Here is a 22,468-nt window from a genome sequence, read left to right as displayed (position 1 = left end):
TAGGTCGGGGGCACTCATGCCTGCTCCTTGTTGGTATCTGGCAGTCCGTGTCCACACGCCGTCATTAAGGAGAGTTAGGTCATGGTCATCGACCCATTGATGGATTGCGTTACCCCTGGGATCTGTCTTGGCAAGTATATCCCAGGTCGGGTGGTGTGCGTTGAAATCCCCGCAGATCAGGCCATGCTCCGTGGGGAGCGAGTTTAACCAGGAGAAATCTTGGGGGGCAGGACAATAATCCGATGTCGCCGGGGGGATGTAGGCGTTGACCAGTGAGAGGTGCCGCCTGCGGGCGATGGGAATGTGGATATGCTCATGGGAGCTTCGGGGGGCTGGCTAGCGGCTCCTTTTAGCTTGTAGCATCTGTGGTCGCATCCCCTCGAACGGCGCCTATGATAGAGTTGCTACCGGGGATGCTGTTGCGAGCCAGTGCCCCTGATGTTCTTATGAGCAGCCAACGAGAAGTAATATAATACTCCTCGTATTAGATAAAAATAACAGGAAATGCAGCAGCTGAGCTTACCCACGTATTGATTGTGGGTAAATTTTTATTCTGAGTTCCATTGCCTGTCGGCGTTGTGTACACGAGTATACTTCATTACCCAGAAAGCCCTCTTTTCCCCGCGCATGCGCGTTGTGCGTTTCCTGGTCTGAATAACTCATCCGGTGCTCGTAAATATTGTTATACACGAAAGATATGCAAAAAAAATGCCATGGCCACCTGGCTTGGTCGCATCACGAAATTTTGACCGCATCACGGGCGAATTATTCGATCGAAATTTCCCCCGTAAGACGAGCATTTTGTATGACGAGCGGTCGTATGACGAGGTACCACTGTATTTGTTTCTCGGTGAAACCAATGCCTGTTATTTTCATCAATATAGCAACGTTTGTTAGAATGTACGTTTTTTGTGTCCCCTTCTATTGTTTTTGCTTGGAATAGTGTTTGTGGGTGCCTGCCAAACACCCTAGTCCAATTAAAGGAATTACATTGTGAAGTACACAGATTGCAGGGAAGAGCTATTTTGGCACTCTAATTTGCTGCTTTATTGCTCTGCCTTTATTATTTTTTAATACTCCATTGCGCTTTAGGGCTTTTTAAAATGCTTCTTTACATGAAGGACTTCTACATCTAAAATGCCCTTATTTTAACTACCAAACTGCTTTGAGATTAGGCATAATAGACCATATTTTTTTTACTATATGTCACACCTTGTATACCTCGCAGCAATACTATAAAAAAAGTGAGACTTATAGTCCAGATAATATTCTCTTGTTATCACGTGTGACTCCAAAATAGGTAAAATACATGTAAAATGTTTCACTTCTTTACTGACCTGTTTTTACCAATAAACACTACCAATGCTGCACCATTGTTATCAATTTCAAATAGGAATAGCCACTGAGACTGAAACCCTTCAACAGGATTGGCCAATCTCTTTATGCTTGTTGTCACCGTGCCCCTCCTGACATACCGTTACCATGGGAACGCCCCGCCATCCCATTTTTTCTCCCTCTCACCACAGATAATTAAAGTGCATATCATCGTCTGAATATATTGAGGGAAAAAAACATCACCGACGTGCAAAAATGTCTTTGAAAATGACTGAAAAAGTAAGTTTTGTGATGATGATAAATGAAGGTCATTACAACTCACAACAAGCGTGGGTCCCATATTATAGCATTGATTTCTGAAGCATGGCGTGCTCATGAATTGGAACAGTTGACTGACTCACTTATGTTCACCTCAAAAATTTGTACACATATCTCAAAGGGTATGTCTGGACAATGACTGATGGGAACACTCTGTCCATTTGGCTGCAAAATGGAATGGTTTGTCCTTTGAGAAAGGCAGGAAAGGTTATGAAAATGCATCAGGAAATCAGTGAACCTTCATGAACCCAAAAAGAAGTGTATCCAGTTTTTGGTATCATTGGTGAAAACCGAGGATCTTTATGTTTTATGCCATATGTTTTATTTGAAGACTCTGTGACATACCGAAACGTTTGAGCTTGTGTCAAATAGAGAACTTATTGATTTTGGCTACTGATTCCAGATGTCTGAATCATATATTTAGACGTTTTACGCTCATTACCTTTCGGTTGGGCAGTTGGGTTAGAATTCTGTTCTTAGAGTCTAACTGGAAACAAAATCATCATATTACATTAATTTCTGCTTGCAGGTACTGAGTAATGTGATTGGCAAGTGCTTATTAGGTTTATTAACCATCATCAGACCAATAGAAGAACTGTTACAAAAGACAAACAGCAATATTATTAGAGTATTTGAAAATTTGACGAAATGAACCAGCTACAATAACAAGCTTTCTTTCACTTAGATCCGAAATATGAGCTAACAGAGCATTAAATCAGTTGGTTTATTCACATTGATACGTACGACCTGGAGGTTCTAGCATCTCTGGATTCTCTATTTCTCTCACCGACTATTAATAATTCACTGTGTTTGAGCATTTTTTTTTGTCAAACTCCACTGCGGCCCCTAAGCCTGTTTAGTAAATCTGCGCAGAAATGATAATGAGAGCACGGCCGCTTTTGCTGGAGGGATGCCGAAACGTACGGACTTGCCGCTGAGCGCATTCTCATTTGAATTAAATTTTGCATTGAATATAACGAGCAATATTCGGTGGTTGACATTTAAACTATTCAAAGGAGTACACCCAGTAATAATTGCCGGTGAGTGCCTCTTGACTGATTTTTGTCTAATTTATTTCCAAATCTGGCCTCGCAATGCTAGCTTACGAGACGCTCCGCTTATTAATCTTCTTCGCTGCCTCTTTCACCCTCACAAACACGGAGGCGCTTCCAGACGTGCTCCGCTTTAATGCAGTGAGATGATCCGATTGTAAAAACCGACGAAAAAGCATCGCGTCCCAACTGGGAAATGACGTAGGCTGCAAAACTGGGGGAGAGGAGGGAATTATCTGCATCTTTACTCGAGTCATTGGCTTCTACATAGAGGAACACTGAGCCAAATTCAAATGCTCCGGATGAATCCTTTGTGCAGTGCACCATCGCTGCTAGCAGCATCGATTGTCTATTCATTAGACTCGAAGAAAGGCATTGATCTTTTACGTATTAACAAGCACTTCAGGGTGCTCAGCATTCATTATTTATTATTGTTGGACCAAATCAATAGAATGAGGAGTCGAGTTGGAAAAATGCTCTAATTTCATTAAAAGTAGCTACATCATGTTATCCAAGATTCACCTCCTGTATGCTATTGTAAGCCAGTAATTGGACTATTAATTCAACTAAATAAAGATTTCTCTAACTATTCAACACTGCTAATTGGAAGTTTTGCGAAATTTGGGAAACGTTCAGAAGTTTATCAAAGCAGTGCTGTTATAACAGGCAATAACAATTTGACCAGTTTACTAGATCTCTTTTAAGCCAGCACAAAGGCCACCAATAACTATTTTAAAAAAGCAAAATCCATTTATCTTTCACTAGTCAGAAAAAGTTTTTTTTAAAGTAGATGATGAAAAAAAACGGACCAGGCTGATATGCAGTTTGACTCTATTTAAAATGTCTGCTTTGGGGAATGAAGCCATTAGCCAGTATTGTCTCTCACCTATAATTTTCATTTGGGAATGTTTCAATCGTTTTCAAGTGCCATCATTTACAAAAACAAAACCCCTTTGTTACAATTAGTTTCAACGTGCTTCATATGTTCACATTCTAAAATTAGAATGCAACTTTAAAACTATATTGAGGTGAAACTACTCTATTGCCCCCAAAAATGGTGTAGACATAATTTACAGTGCATTATTTAAGTACAGAATTCTACTCATTTGTTGTTCATTAAAAAAAATCCTGCAGTTTTTTAACATTGACATATGCTACTAAAATTTTCCCTAGTGGAAAATTGGGCAAAATTTTTATTGGCACAGAAACACAACCAATGAGTGTAAATCTTGACTCCATTTGGAATGGTCAGGCACATTGTACCTGCCATCAAAATTACAAGTGGCGGGCCTCAGGGGTCATGCTTAAGTACCCTATACTTTCAGGGTGTTGCCCTGAAGACGTGGAATTGTCCCACGTTCAGGGAAACAAGGCAAAAAAGGGTATTGGTGCAAACAAACAACAAATTTATTCAAAATAAACCTGTTCTGACACCTGCAAATATGCTCTGCACAGCAGCAAGAAAAATCTGAAAAATGGAAAATAAAACAGCATTCTACCAACTTTTCGCTCTTCTGTCTGGTGAATAATTGAACATGCCATAACTGTCCCCAACCGTGCATGGATGAAGGGGTACCGAGCCAGCCAACCGAGCGCACGCTTTAACGGCAGTATTTCAGGCTGCCACTTTCCCACCAATTTAGGAGTGACTCTTTCATTTTTAGCATGTGTTTTGACCCCCGCTGTCGAATAGTGTCAAGTATGCGGTGGCGTGATCTTTCTCTGATGATGTGGTGAGATGAGAGCAGTCGAGTGGAAGAATAATTAGAAAGGGCGACTGGTTGCCCACTAAGCCTTTCATTTTTGATTGCGGCAATTTTCCGTCACCTGTGCAAGGTCCTCGTGCTTTGATTGCGCTTTCGTGAATAGCTGCTACCAACAAGGCATAATTCAATGATACACAAGAATCAGCCATTCGTCATACCTGCCGTGTATCCACCTTAGGCTCCATTAGCAAGCAGCAAACGCATATATCCGACATGACTAATGAAGCTCAGCAGGTCTTGTAATTGGCTGTGTGGCGTGAGGTGTTTCCTGAAAGCGGGTTGGCAATGAACAACTATATTTGAAGAGTCCCTGTGGTGAATGATAAACAGGGTAAGGAAAAACTATCTTTCTGTCTTCTCTCAAGAAGAACGTCTTGTATAATCCATGTAGCTGCAGTATGAGGACAAATTGTATTCACATCTTAGTGCAGTCGTGATTAGTATTATTTTATCTAGTGTAAATAATTTCATAATAAACAATAATGTGGAAATTCATGTTCAGAGTAGCAAATTAGTATTGATTTTTTTTGTGGTTATTTGTGCACTTCGTGGTGAAACTTTTAAATCTCATACCTGTATAATGACAATAAAATAATTCAGTTCAATTCAATTCAAAAACGGTGGAGGGCTTGCGTTTGAGTCCTCAGGAACACCAATCGTACATATTACTGGGCAGCCAGTTGTGTAACTGCGATATCAATGCAAAGTCGCCCTTTTGTAAACAAGACCAAGTTAGAAAGGTTATAATGGCCCGCAATTATTTCACAATTCGCAACGCTGGAGGTTTCCCTGTTTGTTTGTTTTCCCCCTGGCACCCCCGCCATCCAGTCGCTTTCAATATCTCATCTGATTGAATTACTCTAAGGTGGCTCTCCAGTGAGTTAATGAACCCGTAACCTGAGTCCGTGCATGCACGTCCAACTCACTTCTTTGTCGGGGGTGAAACCTACGAATCTGATCGATAAACTGTTTCCAGATTTTAAAAAAAAAGCTCTTCTTTGTGAGATGGCAACACCGGGCAAGTAAATCTTGATAATCAAATAACTGGAGATCAAGAGCTCAAGCTCCACCATTCAGGACATACGAAAATTGTTCTGGTCCCTTTTTTCCGTCCGGAGCACTTCTTCATAATGTGGTGTAGTCTTAATAAAAAAATTAAACTCTAATAAAAGGCTCAAGGGAAATATTTACAGCATTTTGTATTGTTTTCTGTCCACTGTGATGTACGAGCGTAATGTTGCGGTCAAAATGAATTTGAAGTTTTAAGAGTTTTACTAGAAAAAAATATATGCTTATTGTTTTGGAACTGATTTTGTCCTCATTTGCCTTTCTGTTTATGTTTGACAAATAAATGGATTGCAATTAACCCTGTTCTGTATTTTGTTGGGTTACTGTTCAGGTACTTGTCATGGTCCCTGTTCACTTCTTGCTTTTGGTACTTTCAATCTTTATGGTTTTGGTTCTCTACTGTATACCTTTTGTTGGTTTATTAGTTTTTTTCTCGAAAATGAAGCATATTTAGTTTCTACTTGCCTCATCCATTTGAATCTGACTTGCCTTCCTAACTGTCCAAACCAAAGATATTTCCAAAAGAGCCACAGTCGGCGCAGAAGTACACTGCTGTGTAAGTCTGGCCTTTCCTTTCTGAAAGAAGCCTTCTCGGGGGAGCGTCCTCCTACACACAGCTGCTTCCTCTTTGACAGCATTGGTTTGAGGATATGGGGCTTCATTTTTGTCCGACTTTATCACTCTCAAAGTCCACTATGGTCTCTCTTTCGTCCTGTTACAACTTTTGCTACTCCGGGGAAAAACAAAAGAAAAAGCTATCAGCACCACGGACAGCTCATTAAGCATCTTTTTCGGGGATTATCTTTAATTACGCTACTTTGAACAGTGCTCACCTATGATGTGTTGTGCTCAATGTACCATAAATTTGCCTGTTTTTTGTCATCTTAGTCACCCTGGAATGACTTTAAGACTGCTGGATATTCAAAACTAATAACACATCATATACTGGAAGCATATCTAGTCTAAGAGATATACGATGATGATTTAGAAAAAGATGTCATGCATAATAATCCAACTCGTCCGTTTAGTTAGCAGGGCGTTTCCTTAGAAATTTAATTGTCCTGTGTTTTCCATCTCCAGATGGTCCAGTGATCTGGCGCATGCTTACCTACCCCCCCACGCGGCGAGCGCTCTTGGTGGGCTGTGGCCTTCAGATGTTCCAGCAGCTCTCCGGAATCAACACAGTGATGTGAGTTGAGTCGAATTGGTCGGCTGTTTAAATGTCGTCGATAAGAACATTTGTTTCCGTCCGTCTGTATGCTAGTGTTCAAGATTACTGGAGAACAAAGCAACGGACCGTTCCATCTGTCGGTACTTCCAGTTAGAATAGACTGGATGCCTATTAGTGACAAACTGATTTAAATTCAAAGCAGAAGGATGAAAATAGACATGAATGGACGGATCTAGACTGATACATTTTGTTTCATTTGAAATCAAATCAGTTCGCCATCTCCATCATTCTCATTTGTGTCAGTCTCGCCTTTCAGATGAACTACGTTAGCGCGCTGTGTAAACAATCTGAGGACGCGTGCTGTTGCTTGGCAACCGTCAGAGCTGAGCCAATAGTGTACGCACTCATGCAGTTTTTTTTATTTTGTTTTGGAAGTGGCATCCGTAAAGAAAATCCCTGTCTCTCTTTAAATGTACATCTGTCCTTATCCTTATCCTTTCCTTCCATGATGCACTGACAATGATTTGTCATCAAGATGGTGCCAGTGATTTCTTATCTCCAGTCTTTGACAAGAACATTCACAATGTGTCAATACGTATAGATGTAGCGGTATTTTACGTCTGGGTTTTACCCATTTAGTGACGTACGTCTTTTTTACTTTCTTCAAGAGGGTGTCAAAGTTGACACATGGCACGGATGCTCCAACAGACAAATGTCATGTTGTAAATGTCAAGAAATACATTTTCTTTTTTAGATTGGGTTAATCCATTTATGTTTATAAGCGGCCTAATCAAATCCCATCCTCCTCTCTGTGAGCAAATATAGCCCTTTTTAATGAGGAACATTCCCATTATCACTCTAATCACACACTCAAGCTCATTAAGTATATAAACACACCACTTAGGCACAACTCTCTCATTTGCTTAATACACAACTTGAGCAGATGCTATTAAGCCTTTGACACACGTGCAACTCTTCCAATGCACAAACGTGGGTACAAAATGACTCACATTAATTTCCCATGTTATTTCATCCTGGAAGAGTTTATCTTTTGAAAATCCAGGGCTATTGATAAATTAATGACTTTTGTTACTGTCAATATGACATTTAACCCTTTGATGCGCAACATTGCTCAAAATACCGCATTTTCCTCTCAGTTTTGAGTGAGCATGGGACCGTAGTGCTCCAATGATCCAGACAAGGTGATAGCATCTTCTAGCTCATCTGTCTCACCCTTTTTTTAATCGAATCCCCACCACTCCGTCTCAATATCCAGCTGTCATTCACATCTGTCATCTTTCTGCCTGTTTGTTTTGACAAGGTTTGACCTAGACACAGTATATGCTACATGTTGATGTAAAGGATGCAAAAAGTACATTTTCTCAGCGTCCTATCCCGTGGTCATGATTTGAAATTCTATCATGGGCCACTCGTGTGAAAAGCAAGAAAACTGTTTTGGTTGTTTAGTTTAAACAAGGGTTGTCAAACTCATTTCTGTCACACCCCATGTCGTCGTTACGATTCCGAGGGCCGCTATGTCTGCCGATGAGCCTGCCACATACAGTTGTGGTCAAAAGTTTACATACACTTGTGAAGAACATAATGTCATGGCTCTCTTGAGTTTCCAGTTATTTCTACAACTCAGATTTTTCTCTGATAGAGTGATTGGAACAGGTACCTCTTTGTCACAAAAAACATTCATGAAGTTTGGTTCTTTTAGGACTTTATTATGGGTTAACAGAAAAAGTGATCAAATCTGTTGGGTCAAAAATACACATACAGCAACACGAATTAGCAATTTTGGTGACTTAGAAAGTTGTGTCGGTGAAATTAGCTTCATAGCATGGCCTCTTGACCTCTTGTGAGTGATTATGAATGACTACAGCTGGTGACTTCTCTGAGGCCATTTAAATAGGGCTCATTAGATGCAAATGCCCACAAACGCTACACGGAGCTCAGCATGGATCTGAAAAAGCGAATCCTTGACTTGAACAAGTCAGGAAAGTCACTTGGAGCCATTTCAAAGCAGCTGCAGGTCCCAAGAGCAACATTGCAAACAATTGTTTGTAAGTATAAAGTGCATGGCACTGTTTTGTCACTGCCACGATCAGGAAGAAAACGCAAGCTATCACCTGCTGCTGAGAGCAAATTGGTCAGGAGGGTGAAGATTCTACCGAGAATAACCAAAAAGCAGATCTGCCAAGAATTAGAAGCTGCTGGAACACAGGTGTCAGTGTCCACAGTCAAGCGTGTTTTGCATCTCCATGGACTGAGAGGCTGCCGTGCAAGAAGGAAGCCCTTGCTCCAAAAGCGGCACCTTAAGGCTCGACTAAAGTTTGCTGCTGATCAAATCGACAAGATAAGACTTTCTGGAGGAAAGTTCTGTGGTCAGACGAAACAAAAATCGAGCTGTTTGGCCACAATGCCCAGCAATATGTTTGGAGGAGAAAAGGTGAGGCCTTTAAGCCCAAGTACACCATGCCTACCGTCAAGCACGGTGCTTTACAGAGAGTAAATGGAATAATGAAGAAGGAGGATTACCTTCAAATTCTTCAAGATAACCTAAAGTCATCAGCCCAAAGATTGGGTCTTGGGTGCAGTTGGGTGTTCCAACAGGACAATTATCCCAAACACACATCAAAGGTGGTAATGGAATGGCTAAATCAGGCTAGAATTAAGGTTTTAGAATGGCCTTCCCAAAGTCCTGACTTAAACCCCATTGAGAACTTGTGGACAATGCTGAAGAAACAAGTCCATGTCAGAAAGCCATCAAATTTAACTGAACTGCACCAATTCCGTCAAGAGGAGTGGTCAAAGATTCAACCAGAAGCTAGTCAGAAGCTTGTGGATGGCTACCAAAAGCTCCTAATTGAAGTGAAAATGGCAAGGGATAGGTTACCAAATATTAGCGCTGCTGTATGCATATTTTTGACCCAGCAGATTTGATCCCTTTTTTTCTGTTCACCCATAATAAAGTCATAAAAGAACCAAACTTCATGAATGTTTTTTGTGACAAAGAAGTATCTGTTCCAATCACTCTATCAGAGAAAAATCAGAGTTGTAGAAATAACTGGAATCTCAAGAGAGCCATGACATTATGTTCTTCACAAGGGTATGTAAACTTTTGACCACAACTGTATATTCGATTAGTGAATTGACAGTTTCTCTGACAGATATCCTGAATTTTTCTTTCAATGTTTTTTATTTTGAAAAGAAAAGTAAATATTCTCTATATGTCCAAAATCTTCATTCAAATTTTAGCATGAAACATGAAGTTGACACATATAGTTCACTTTTGCAATATGATGAGGTGGGCCGGATCTGGCCCTCGGGCTGCTTTTTTGACTTTTTTGTAAACCTTGAGGCAAAAAAGAATACTTGGTTTGCATGATAAATTCCCAGAAGCAACACAAAAGTACAAACTTCCTTGTCTGTATGGCTTGTAGGTACTACAGCGCCACTATTCTGCAGATGTCAGGCGTGCGGGATGACCGGCTAGCCATCTGGTTGGCGGGACTGACCACCCTCACCAACTTCCTGTTCACTCTCTTGGGAGTGTGGCTAGTCGAGAGAGTGGGACGGCGGAAGCTCACCCTAGGCAGCATCGTAGGTAAGACGGAAACAGACCAAGCGTTAATTTAAAAAATAAAAAAATCAATAATGCATCAGTTTGTATATAGTATTTGTGTTCAAGATAAATGAAGAACAAATAAAGGGATTATGAAACGTAATTAATCATAGAAAATGAACTTTTCTCTCTGCAGAGTTATTATTTCCTAAGTGGATTTACAGTAAAATGTAACTGTTAATTTGGGGGTTCTTTACCCCGCAGGCACATGTCTGGGCTTGTGTCTGTTAGCGGTGGGCTTCCTATTGTCGGCCCAGCACAGTCCCGTCGTCACCTTCCACCCGCTGAACCCTTCCACTGCCAACTCGACCTGCCTGAAGTATCAGTGAGTACTCAAAATTGAGCCAAAACATAATGAGCGCAGGTCAGGGTTCATCATGCTCAGGCGTTCATTATAGTATGGTGACTCCTCTGTTTTCTAAGACGAGCCTCTCAGAAGTGTCGTTACACGGGAACCCCATGTTGCTCTCACGCGTGGTCAGTGAAAATTGAGCTCGGTAAAGCTGCGGCGGTGTTGTGAAAGCACTCATCCCTTTAATTCGCCACTGTCTTCATCTTGATTGTGCTGCCTGCAGTCCATTAAGTGTTGTCGTGATGAAAGCCATTTGGTAAATTGGAACAAATGGGGCATCCATCAAAAACTAGCGGGCGCTGCGTTCGATAGCTCTTAATGATGAGATTACAAACATTTCTGGGATTGTACAGAGAAAAATGATAATAATGATTCAATGAAAAGGCTCCTAAACTGGCTGATTCTTCATTGTCATTGGCTCAGGCTGTGCGAGCCGTGCATGCTGGACCCCGCCTGCGGTTTCTGCTACCATGACAACGGCTCGGCGCTGCTCGCCTCCTCCTGTGTGCCGGTCAATAAGGCCTCCATTGAGCAGGCTGCGTGGGGCAGGTGAGTCACAGCACGGGATGCAGGTGTGTGCTGGAATCGGATATAAATAGCCACTCTATGTGCTCGCCACAGGTGTTCGAATTCCAGCCAGATGAGCGAACACACTTACTGGGCCTACAACTACTGCCCCACGTCCTTCTCCTGGCTTGTCTTGCTAGGACTGATCTTCTACCTGGCTGCTTTTGCACCAGGTGAGTAAAACAACCTGTTGTTTGGAGTATTTTTAGACACATGTTAAGCTGTATTTTGCTACTTTAAGGAATGGGACCAATGCCTTGGACCATCAATTCTGAGATCTACCCACTATGGGCGAGGAGTACCGGGAACGCGTGTGCAGCCGGCGTCAACTGGACCTTCAATGTCCTGGTTTCACTGACGTTCCTCCATTTGGCGCAGTTTTTCACTTATTATGGTCAGTTCCTCAAATTTCTGATCCTCAAATATCCTGATGCTGAATGTTTTTAGTTTAATCTGGAAAATAACAATAGTCTGATAGTTAGTATGTTCCCCTCACGCTTCGGAGATTGAGCGTTCAAGCCCTGGTGGTTTTTGACCTTCCCGTGTGACCCCTTGTGAGGATAAGGATGAATTACAAGAAACAAACTGATATAACGTGACCATAATTTAGCAATTTTGGAAATAGCATTTTTACAGAAAGAGGAAGGAAAAATGGGGTACTCGTTCATAATTGAACAGAATTTATGTGTAAAATTTGTTTGGTTTGAAGTGAAATACAGTGGTACCTCGTCATACGACCGCTCATCATACAAAATGCTCGTCTTACGGGGGAAATTTCGATCGAATAATTCGCCCGTGATGCGGTCAAAATTTCGTGATGCGACCAAGCCAGGTGGCCATGGCATTTTTTTTTGCATATCTTTCGTGTATAACAATATTTACGAGCACCGGATGAGTTATTCAGACCAGGAAATGCACAACGCGCATGCGCGGGGAAAAGAGGGCTTTCTGGGTAATGAAGTATACTCGTGCGCACAACGCCGACAGGCAATGGCACTCTATCATAGGCGCCGTTCGAGGGGATGCGAACACAGATGCTACAAGCTAAAAGGCGCCGCTAGCCAGCGCCCCCGAAGCTCCCATGAGCAGCGGCGCGATCGCTGATAAAAGACTGCTGCTCGTTGGCAAGTGGTCGTGCGTTATCCGATTGTGAGGACATTTGTGTGCATCATTTTCGGAATATTTTGAAGGGAAGAGTATGACAGCAAACAGCCCATCGATAGCGAACGTGAGGGTGGAGTGTTTGTTCCGTTTATGAGTGCGTTGTGTGGAAAAAAAAAAACGAAGCCCCCCGCCCCTTTTGTGCCCCTCTCCCCTCGGCGAAATCCGCCCAATTTTAGTTAGATTAAACACTTTATTTCTATTAAACCACTCGTTATTTATTACTTTGTCAATATATGGTGAATTATAAGAAATAAAACATTTTTTTCAATCCAATGTCCTGTTTTTGGTGTTTTTTTTTCAGAGAGTTGCAACGAATTAATTTGTTTCCCATTCATTTCAATGGGAAACTTCCGCTCGAGTTACGAGAATCTTGTCATACGAGCTCAGTCCCGGAACGGATTAAGCTCGTATCTCGAGGTACCACTGTACACATTTTCGGAGGTACTGAATTTTACATTGTCATTATTTGTAAGCAATAATCCTCAATTTAGAAATTACACGTTGAAATATTTCGCAGTGTGATGAATTCTTTATCTTACAAATTTAAATGTGTGCCCAAAAATATTGTGCCTTTCCACGATATTGTTAGTATTCGAGATACACGTTGACAGCAGGTTTCTCCTCACACCAGAAGGAAATGACCTTTTACAGCGCTGACAATCGATCCATGATTGGTACACCCCCACTGTTGGTTCATGAGTGATCTCAAAACTCTCGAGAAAGCAAATAAACAAAATGTACGCTTTTATTTTCCTCTTTTGTCCCCACAGGTGCATTCTTCCTCTACTCCGGCATGGCTTTCCTGGGCTTCATCTTCATCTACGGCTGCCTTCCTGAAACCAAATCTTGCCGGCTGGAGGAGATCGAAGCTCTTTTCGAAAACCGTCTCTGCTCCTGCGGCGCGTCCGATTCGGACGAGGGCCGGCAGGTGGAATACATCCGGGTCAAGGGGTCAAACTACCATCTCTCGGATAACGATGCGTCAGATGTTGATTAAATGTATGCCCTGTTATGCTAGCGTGGGAGCGTGTGGTTGACCTGGTGAATGTTTTGTCAGCTCGTCCTCTGAATAAACGCCAAATTTGGAGACAAATCTCAAGAACCACAGACGTCAAATCAGGACGTAATGAGACAGCGCGTCTTCCTCATGGACACAAACATTTATCATTTTATATTGACGTCCACTCAATGTGGCATGTTATATGGAAACATTTCTGTTCAAAACTAGTAGCACTGAACGTGTGGCAGATTTTCCTAATGTGAAGAGCTCATTTTTTGGTGTTTCACTTCATTTCCAAGTGCAGTATTCATCTGACAAGCTAATCTCTAAACCTGTGTTTTGTTGTGCTGCCTCTTGGCCTTTCTCAATCCAAAAAGTACATGCGATCCCTTTTTTTAACTTTAACTTCTCTGTTGTGGCTCTTATTTTAGGTCTTCCACTACAGCCTTATCTAGAAATAGATCAAATTTGTGTTTTTCCCGTGTTCTACATGTAGAATTTGGCGTATAAGTGGTGAAAATGTGAGAATTCACTAGTCTAATTGAACACTTGCGATCACAAAATAGTTATAAACGCCTTAAATGCAAATTTCACAAAGAGCGATGGCAGTGGTTAGTTTGCGTAGCACCAGAGGGAGCAAACAGAACTGAACGAAACATTCTTCATTTTCATTCACGTGTGCAAATATTGACATATTTGTACTTTGTATTTGGAAAGCTGCCATCAAACCATGTAACGTGGTTTAAAAATATATATATATAATTTTGTACTCCTACAGGCTGCACTTTGTCACCGTGTATTGCAGTGGTCTCCAAACTATTCCACAAAGGGCCGCAATGGGTGCAGGTTTTCATTCCAACCCAGAAAGAGGACACCTTTTTTTCACCAATCTGGTATCCTACAAGTGCACTCAGTGGATTGCAGTCAGGTGCTTCTTGTTTTCTGCAGAAATCTCATTGGTCAAAATTTCTGTGCTGGATGTTTGGAACAAAAACCTGCACCCACAGCGGCCCTCGAGGACCGGTGTGGGGACCCCTGGTGTATTGTGTTAGCCTTTTAGCAGTTGTGTTAACAATGTTTACCTGTTCAACGGTCGTGTATACTGTAATTTTTCATGTGAACTTGTGCGTTTCTACACTTTTCGCCCGAGTAGAGAAAGACAGAGTGATGTCTCGTATATTTAATGTCCGAGCTGTAAAATGTTGGGCTAGAGTTTATATTCTACTACAAAAAGATATATTTGAGTGTGTCCATATAGGGGTAAGAAATAAAGAGGTGAATAAGTAATGCTCTGGGGTTTTAAGTCCTACTCAACCAGCAAAATGTATGTTTTCTTCCCTTCATCATTTCGCTGCTTTAACAGGGGCAAAATGTCAGTGTTCTTCTTTTGGAGTGGATTCCTCCAAGAGGGTTGACTGCCTGCCAACGAATGTGTGGTTTAACTGTGATTTCCAGAGATTACAATTAGTTTCACTTGAAAGAAATGACCTGAAATTTCATATCTGAGTGTCTAACTGTACTTTTGCAGATTAGTTTAATCCACATTGGAATCTGTAGGCTTATATCATGTTAACTGTTGTGCAAAATGGCCAAAGATTTGGTTTAAAGAACTCTTTGGGTATTTTGCACAAGAGTTAACATGATATATCTAAAGTTATAACCTAAAGTTTAGGTGTTTGCCTTCCATGATTTTCCATCCCCTCCAAAGGAGATTTTTTTTTGCAGCCAGTGCGCCCCCTAGTGCCTTTTCCCTGTCGTGGTACGTATACAACGGTTGGAGAGGGTCGTCAATAAGATGTGCAAGATTGTGTTGCACCGACAATTTAGTATATTTTAATAATTCCAAAAATTCTTCCCTGACATTCCTAACAGTGTCGTCTTCCACCCCCACCCCAAGTAAGCCATTCACAAAAGCCATTATATACACTCGAATAGACGTTTTATTTTGAAAGGCAACCCCGGAAACGTATAGTTTCTCCCAAATGACGGGTTAAACTCTAGACCAGGATGTAGCGGTACGTCTCGGGAGTCGGGAGCATATTTTGGGGGATTGTTTTTGCATCACTGCGGTCCCCAGCGGTGTTTTCCTTCCCACGTTGACCCGATGAGTGACGTTTAGAGTTATGGGCGTTTTGGGGACCGCCATCGGAGCCGATTAAAGCTGCTTAAAATGTCCAACATCCTTCATGCGGCGTCCAAAGTGAAATGGGAGCGCACGGCTGTAGCCAAGCGAGCCGTGTTCCTCGCCGCTGCTGCCTACGGCGTGAAAACGCTCTACCCGCTCGTCCACGGCCATCTGTGTAAAAAAGAAGGCGAAAACGGATCTGCCCGCTCGTTCCGGTCCAGCAGCGATGCAGCCGATCCGTCCAAGACGTCCCCCGGGGTGAACGCGCAATTCTTCAAGCAGATCCTGGAACTGGCCAAAATCCTTTTCCCCGAGCTGCTGTCCAAGGAACTGGCTTTATTGTCCTTGCATTCCGTGGCATTGATCTCCAGGACCTTCCTGTCCATCTACGTGGCCGGCTTGGACGGTAAAATCGTCAAGTCCATCGTGGAGAAGCACCCGAGGAGCTTCATCGTCCAGCTCATCAAATGGCTCCTCATCGCTATCCCCGCCACCTTCGTCAACAGCGCCATCCGCTTCCTGGAGTGCAAGCTCGCCCTGGCCTTCCGCACCCGCCTGGTCAACCACGCCTACAGGACCTACTTCACAGATCAGACCTACTACAGAGTCAGCAACATGGACGGGAGGTTGGCCAACCCGGACCAGTCACTCACCGAGGATGTGCTCATGTTCTCCCAATCGGTGGCCCATCTGTACTCCAACCTCACCAAGCCCGTCTTGGACGTGATGCTCACCTCCTACACGCTCATCCAAACGGCTCGCTCCCGGGGCGCCAACGCCAGCGGGCCCACCCTGCTGGCTGGCCTGGTGGTCTTCGCCACCGCCAAGGTCCTGCGCGCCTGCTCGCCCAAGTTCGGGAAGCTGGTGGCCGAGGAGGCGCATCGGAAGGGGCACTTGCGCTACGTGCACTCCAGGATCATCGCCAACGCGGAGGAAATCGCCTTTTATAGAGGACACACGGTAAAGTGAGCCCGCCCGTATACCTATTTTCCCCCTCTTTCATTGAAATGCTTCCAATTTCCAACCAGGTGGAGATGCGGCAACTCCAGAAGTGCTACCGCGCTTTGGCCGAGCAGATGAACCTGATCCTCTCCAAGCGGCTCTGGTACATTATGATCGAGCAGTTCCTCATGAAGTACGTGTGGAGCGGCAGCGGGCTCGTCATGGTGGCTGTGCCCATCATCACCGGCACGGGCTTTGCTGACAACGGTATTGGAATGTTAGATAAAGGGTGTGCGTGTCGTGAACGATGACCCCCAAAAAGTGGCAAAAGAATATAGGTAACATCTGGGTAGGATGAACGGAGAAACGCAAGAATCGGGTGGACAACGGGAACGAGAAATAAATCAATCGAAAACGAAACATTTAGCTTTTGTCCATTTTCTGCTTTCCAGAATCTGCTGATGGCCACCCACATCGCATGGTGAGCGAGAGAACAGAGGCCTTTACCACCGCCCGAAACCTCCTGGCCTCGGGGGCCGACGCTATCGAGAGGATCATGTCGTCCTACAAAGAGGTGAGGACGCAATTTAGTGTTTGGTGATTCCGTCTCCGATGTTTTTTTTTCAGGCAAAATCTCAGACTGGGTGTCAACATGTCACATCGTCTTGTCAACATCTCGCCTCTGATTATATGGTGTGAGCGGCTGATAGGCGGCAACGCATTGCTTGTATTCCCGAGATGTCGTTCTTCACGCCCACAAACACGTGGTTTGATGAGTGGTCAGGTGGCAAGTCTCAACACATTGCCATAATCTCACTGAAAGAAACACTCTATCTCGAGGCGCCATTTGTACAATCATTCTAAGGCTATTAGGGATAGAATTGAGTGAAACTGGCTGCTGCTCCTTCTCTCAGGGCTTAGCTTTAATGTGAATAATCCTCCATCTGTTGATCTTTACCAGTGTCTCTCTCACTCTGTCTTTTTTTTTTGCACTGTCCACATGATGAACAAACGTAAAGTCCCATAAATGGCTGGCGGACGTCCTGTTTCGTCATCGCCTACCAAAAATCAGTGAACCCTACAGTTTGTCACTCTCACTTTGTGTGATTTGGGACAGGTGACAGAACTGGCAGGCTACACCGCGCGCGTCCACAACATGTTTGTCGTGTTCGAGGATGTGCAGAGGGGCGTCTACAAGCGCTCGTCGCTGAGCGTTGTCAACAGGGGGGAGAAGAAAAGCAAGCCAGAGATGCACATCGACGGCCCGCTGGAGATTAAGGGTACATGCTACATTTCCAGCACAAATAAGAAGGGATTATTATAACCCGGATTCTCTTGATCCTTCTCGGCTCAGGTGAAGCGATCGATGTGGAAAATGGCATTGTGTGTGAAAACGTCCCCATAATCACACCAAACGGGGACGTCGTGGTGTCCAGCCTCAATGTTAAGGTGAAATCGATGTGAATAGTAGCGTAATGGCTATTTTTTTTTTTTTTTTTTAATATGTGGATGCTATATCATTTGCCCTTCAGGTGGAAGAAGGCATGCACCTATTGATCACGGGTCCCAACGGCTGCGGTAAGAGCTCTCTCTTCCGCATCCTCAGCGGTTTGTGGCCAGTTTACAGTGGACGCCTTCACAAACCATCCCCTCAGCATATGTTCTACATCCCGCAGAGGTACGGACTATTTTCTACCGAACAGGCTTTTATCGCCACAGTGTTTGAGCGCCCTCTCGACGAACCCGTCTGTAATCCAATCCATTGTAACAGGGACTTCGAATAAATATTGAACTATTTTCAGTTCAATCAGAATCATGCACATGGTCCAGTTTTGCCATTGTGCGCGAATAACATTTGAGAAAAGATGAAGGATTAGGCTGTAAAAAGGGGCATGGCTCTGAAAACATACCCCTATTGGATCAGCGCCAATATTGGGATCAAATCTGATACTCCCCAATACTCCAAAATCGGAGTATCGAAAAGGGACGTGAATATGGGGAGTACTAAGGAATAACATGGCAATGTTGTGTAATATGCACGTTTTGAGATCTAGTTTCCAATCACTGATTGCCCCACCCATAATGACTGTAAAAAAAAGGGGGGAAACTTGTCGCCCTATTTTGTCGCGTCCATTCATACTTCTACGGTGAATTTCAATGTGTGTTTATCAATAGCAGACGATGAGTTACGCAGTGACAGACAAAGCCATGATAACAGTTACAGTCGTACTTTTCAAAAAAACGTGACATCAGTACAATATCGGCCAATACCAAACAGCCGGGTGTCGTCACCAATAAAAAAAAATATGGTATCTGTGCAATGCTTTTGATATGTTGAAGCAGGTTGGTTGAGTGTAATTTGAAGCAGATGCAGTAGTAAATATTTTATACTCAAGTGAGATGGCCACCTGGCACCTGCCGTGCTCGTATTATTTACAAAAATGATGACAGACATGTTACTTTACGTACCCATATACGAATTCTTTTTTCAGGCCCTACATGTCTATGGGCTCTCTTCGGGACCAGGTGATCTATCCCGATTCAGTTGACGACATGGCTGCCAGAGGCCTCAATGACAATGACCTTGAAGCCATCTTGGATATCGTCAACCTCAACCATATTGTCACGAGGGAAGGAGGTATAAACTCTGAAAGTGGGGTCATTTTTTTTACCAACAGTCCACGGCTTTTGTGTTCTAAAGCCTTGTTTTATTGTATTAGAACATCATTATCGTTTTAAAATTCTTTGTTCACTTTTGAGGCTGGGACGCCGAGCTGGACTGGAAGGACGTGCTATCCGGGGGCGAGAAGCAACGGATGGGTATGGCACGCATGTTTTACCACAAGTAAGGACACCTGTAATACTTTTTGGGAATTTTTTTAGTGCTGTAAATTGTAGCCAAATAGCTTATCATACCGCCGACAAATGGCGGCGCAACACGCGTAGACGGACGAAAGGATGATTTGAAACGATGAATTCAAAATAGCGCATTCTCACCTAGGCCTAAATATGCCTTGTTGGATGAGTGCACCAGTGCCGTTAGCATCGACGTGGAAGGCAAAATTTTCCAGGCCGCCAAAGACGCTGGCATCTCCCTGCTGTCCATCACGCACAGACCTTCGTTATGGTAAACATTCGCCCTCTCGACATCTCCAAATGTGGTATTTCCCATCCATTTTGCCATCGCCTTCTCTCGGCAGGAAATACCACACGCATCTGCTGCAGTTCGACGGCGAGGGCGGCTGGCGCTTCGAGCAGCTGGACACGGCCACGCGGCTATCGCTTACCGAGGAGAAGCAGCGTCTAGAGAGCCAGCTGGCCGGCATCCCCGAAATGCAGCAGCGCCTCAACGAGCTCTGCAAGATTTTGGGTGACGACTCGGTGCTCCGAACGGCCGACAAGTGACTCCGTTTTAAACATCTTTTTAGATGAGCCTGGTCATCATTTCATCAAAACCCCGCCGGTGTTTCTTTTTACTTAGTTTTTTGGCAATTGATTTATCATTTCTGAACCACTTTAAGCACAGTTAGTGAAGGTGACGTTCTCAATATTTAATTTTAACATAGCACTTTACTTATTTTTTAAGTGCCGTTTAATCTTGTGTTCTTTCACTATATGCCTTTTTTTAATTATTTTTTTGCAGAATCCCGCCGGTTCCCCCCATAAAATCAGTTACCCGAGCGATTAGTGACACAGGTCTGACCTGAAATGTTGGATTTTTGCTTTATTGAACAAACACAATGCACTTGAAAAGCCCCCCTCAGAGGTCCCCCTAACAAAAAAAGTGGGGGAGGTGTTCCTGGATTTGCACCAAAATGTGTTTTAGTAGCCCTGTTTTAAATGAACAACATTTTGTGGTTTTTGTTTTTGTTTATATATATATATATATATATATATATATATATATATATATATATATATATATATTATTATTATTTTATTTTTATTTTTTTGCCCCAAAAGTACTTTTAAATCTACTCAGACTATGATGAATTTAAGTCTCACAGTAAATCGGAACTTTCCTCCAATGCTTCTGCTGCTGATACATGCCAGGGACAAAAAGTATATGTCCAGGTATTAAAAATAATCCCTTGGCTGATGATGAAGGACAATCATTCACATCATAATTTTATTTTTTCCTGTAAAACTGTGTGTTTAAACAAAAAAACTGCAAATGCTGCCCTGATCAGGATTTTAGCTGCTGGTTTATTTCCCCCACAATGTGAGTTTTTACTTGAGTTTAATAAAGCGTCAGGAATGGCAACATGATTCTCACGTTTAGAGTCCGTTGACTGGAGTGCCAGTGCACATCGAATGAAGCAATCTAGATGCTGAAGAATCATTTTTTTCAATGGCGAACAAAGCAAATTTAATGCTACAAAATAAATATAAAGTTGCATGGAATCTCTGTACTTGCCAATTCAGGGGATGTGCCAGGAGAAACCAATGCTCTTCATTGGGTTTTAAGAATTGGAGTTGTTTTATGTTGAAATTCATTCAGAAATCCGAATTTCTGAGCATGTTAACAGTGCATCTGGTGTTATTTTAATGGATTCTTTAATTGGTGGTGTTGTCCACTACTTTACTACTGGATCTTGTTGTGCACGTGTCAGAGTATTTTCCTCTTAAACTAGAGCGAAAATAATATTTCCTTGTAATAATGCAGTGGTGCAAATAACTCAAAACTGTTTTGGTCCAGTATTGAGTGGGTGCAATACAGACGCTCCCCTACTTACGAACATTCAACTTACGAACAACGGTACATACGAACATGTCTGCAAATTGCGTTTAAGTCCAAAAATGTTCGCAAGTCCAATTTTGTTTTTCGCGTCTTTTTCGGAGTAGTACTTCTTTCCGCCGCTAATACCGACGCCTGGCGCTGTGAGAGCTCAGCTCACCCAGCATCTACCTTCTTCGTTGCAATGCGGAAGTGCGTGAATGTATCTCCAGTGTGCAAAGAACCTTTTTCATTTGTATCATTAAATATCTCATGCATCCATTATTGAATATGGTTGGTAAAAAGCTAAAGGCTTCTATTGAGGGAGTTGCAAGGAAGAGGCAAGCCATTTCATTTGAAACGAGTGGCAATAATAACGAAGCTTGATGCGCGTCAGAAAGTGGTGAGCGTTGCACATTCAGTACCATTTATAAACAGAAAGATCGAGCAGCAGGACCCAAATATTGAACGTTGCACAAAGTTTGCAAATCAATTGAATGATGCCATACAGTGCTACTGCATCATTTATGATGAAAAAAAGAAGAAAACTGTGCAATCGTCATTCGGTCGCTTCTTTTGGCCAGTTTCTTTAATATATAAATCTATCTCTCTCTCTACAGTACTGTACATATTCTCTCCATTTTATTAAATGTTTTTTTTTTCAGTACAAACCAATGCGTGTTACTTATACAAGCCTTAAACATACAAATGCACTTATATAAACCTTCAATATACTTATATAGGCCTTAAACATAAATTATAATACAAAATATAGCACTAAATCAACTTACAAACAAATTCAACTTATGAACAATCGCTCGGAACCAATTGCGTTCGTAAGTTGAGGAGTGTCTGTACTGTATTTCGTCCACATAGTAGGGGCAGATCATCGCAAAATCCACATTTGGCAGTTCTGCTAATTGAATTAATTCAATCATTGTAATAATAAATTTTGACTGACTGCCGGTGAATTGTGTATCTGTCATAGACCTCCAATCCGTTTTGACTGGGAGGCGTTCTATAAACTAATATTTAAAAAAAAAATGAAGTTCTTGTTGTAGAAACGGTCATTTCTAAACTCTACCGCTAGACGGCGACAAATTCACAAAAAGGATTTGCTATTTAATGGGAAGTAAACGTTGGGTTGCGTAATAGGTTTTGTCAGAATAAAAAGAAAACTTGTATTTTTATTATCCTCTTAAATTGTTATTTTTGCAAATGATTTGAGTACCCCAATGAAATTATGTTCAAACATCGAACGTA

At 42.5% G+C, this 22,468-nt stretch overlaps 2 protein-coding genes across 2 annotated transcripts in view; both read left to right on the top strand.

Moving 5' to 3' along the window:
* Positions 1–14,708, top strand: part of LOC144069220 (proton myo-inositol cotransporter-like) — a 29,247-nt gene extending 14,539 nt beyond the window's left edge. The window contains exons 4-10 of the mRNA XM_077594407.1: positions 6,620–6,728; positions 10,157–10,320; positions 10,543–10,663; positions 11,114–11,239; positions 11,312–11,430; positions 11,499–11,651; positions 13,192–14,708. Of these exons, the coding sequence (XP_077450533.1) occupies positions 6,620–6,728; positions 10,157–10,320; positions 10,543–10,663; positions 11,114–11,239; positions 11,312–11,430; positions 11,499–11,651; positions 13,192–13,418 (1,019 nt within the window). The 3' untranslated portion in view covers positions 13,419–14,708. The remainder of the gene's footprint in view (positions 1–6,619; positions 6,729–10,156; positions 10,321–10,542; positions 10,664–11,113; positions 11,240–11,311; positions 11,431–11,498; positions 11,652–13,191) is intronic.
* Positions 14,709–15,406: 698 nt separating this feature from the next.
* Positions 15,407–21,014, top strand: abcd2 (ATP-binding cassette, sub-family D (ALD), member 2). The gene is made up of 10 exons (XM_077594319.1): positions 15,407–16,506; positions 16,575–16,755; positions 16,941–17,062; positions 17,606–17,768; positions 17,843–17,937; positions 18,021–18,166; positions 18,981–19,126; positions 19,249–19,333; positions 19,490–19,615; positions 19,689–21,014. The coding sequence occupies exons 1-10, from the start codon at positions 15,592–15,594 to the stop codon at positions 19,891–19,893; spliced, it is 2,184 nt and encodes a 727-aa protein (XP_077450445.1). The 5' UTR covers positions 15,407–15,591; the 3' UTR covers positions 19,894–21,014.
* Positions 21,015–22,468: the final 1,454 nt, after the last annotated feature.

This window comes from Stigmatopora argus, chromosome 23 (assembly GCF_051989625.1).
Source record: "Stigmatopora argus isolate UIUO_Sarg chromosome 23, RoL_Sarg_1.0, whole genome shotgun sequence".
Classification (NCBI taxonomy): domain Eukaryota; kingdom Metazoa; phylum Chordata; class Actinopteri; order Syngnathiformes; family Syngnathidae; genus Stigmatopora; species Stigmatopora argus.
Note: the sequence above shows the minus strand (reverse complement) of the source record. Positions and strands in the feature narration are given on the sequence as shown.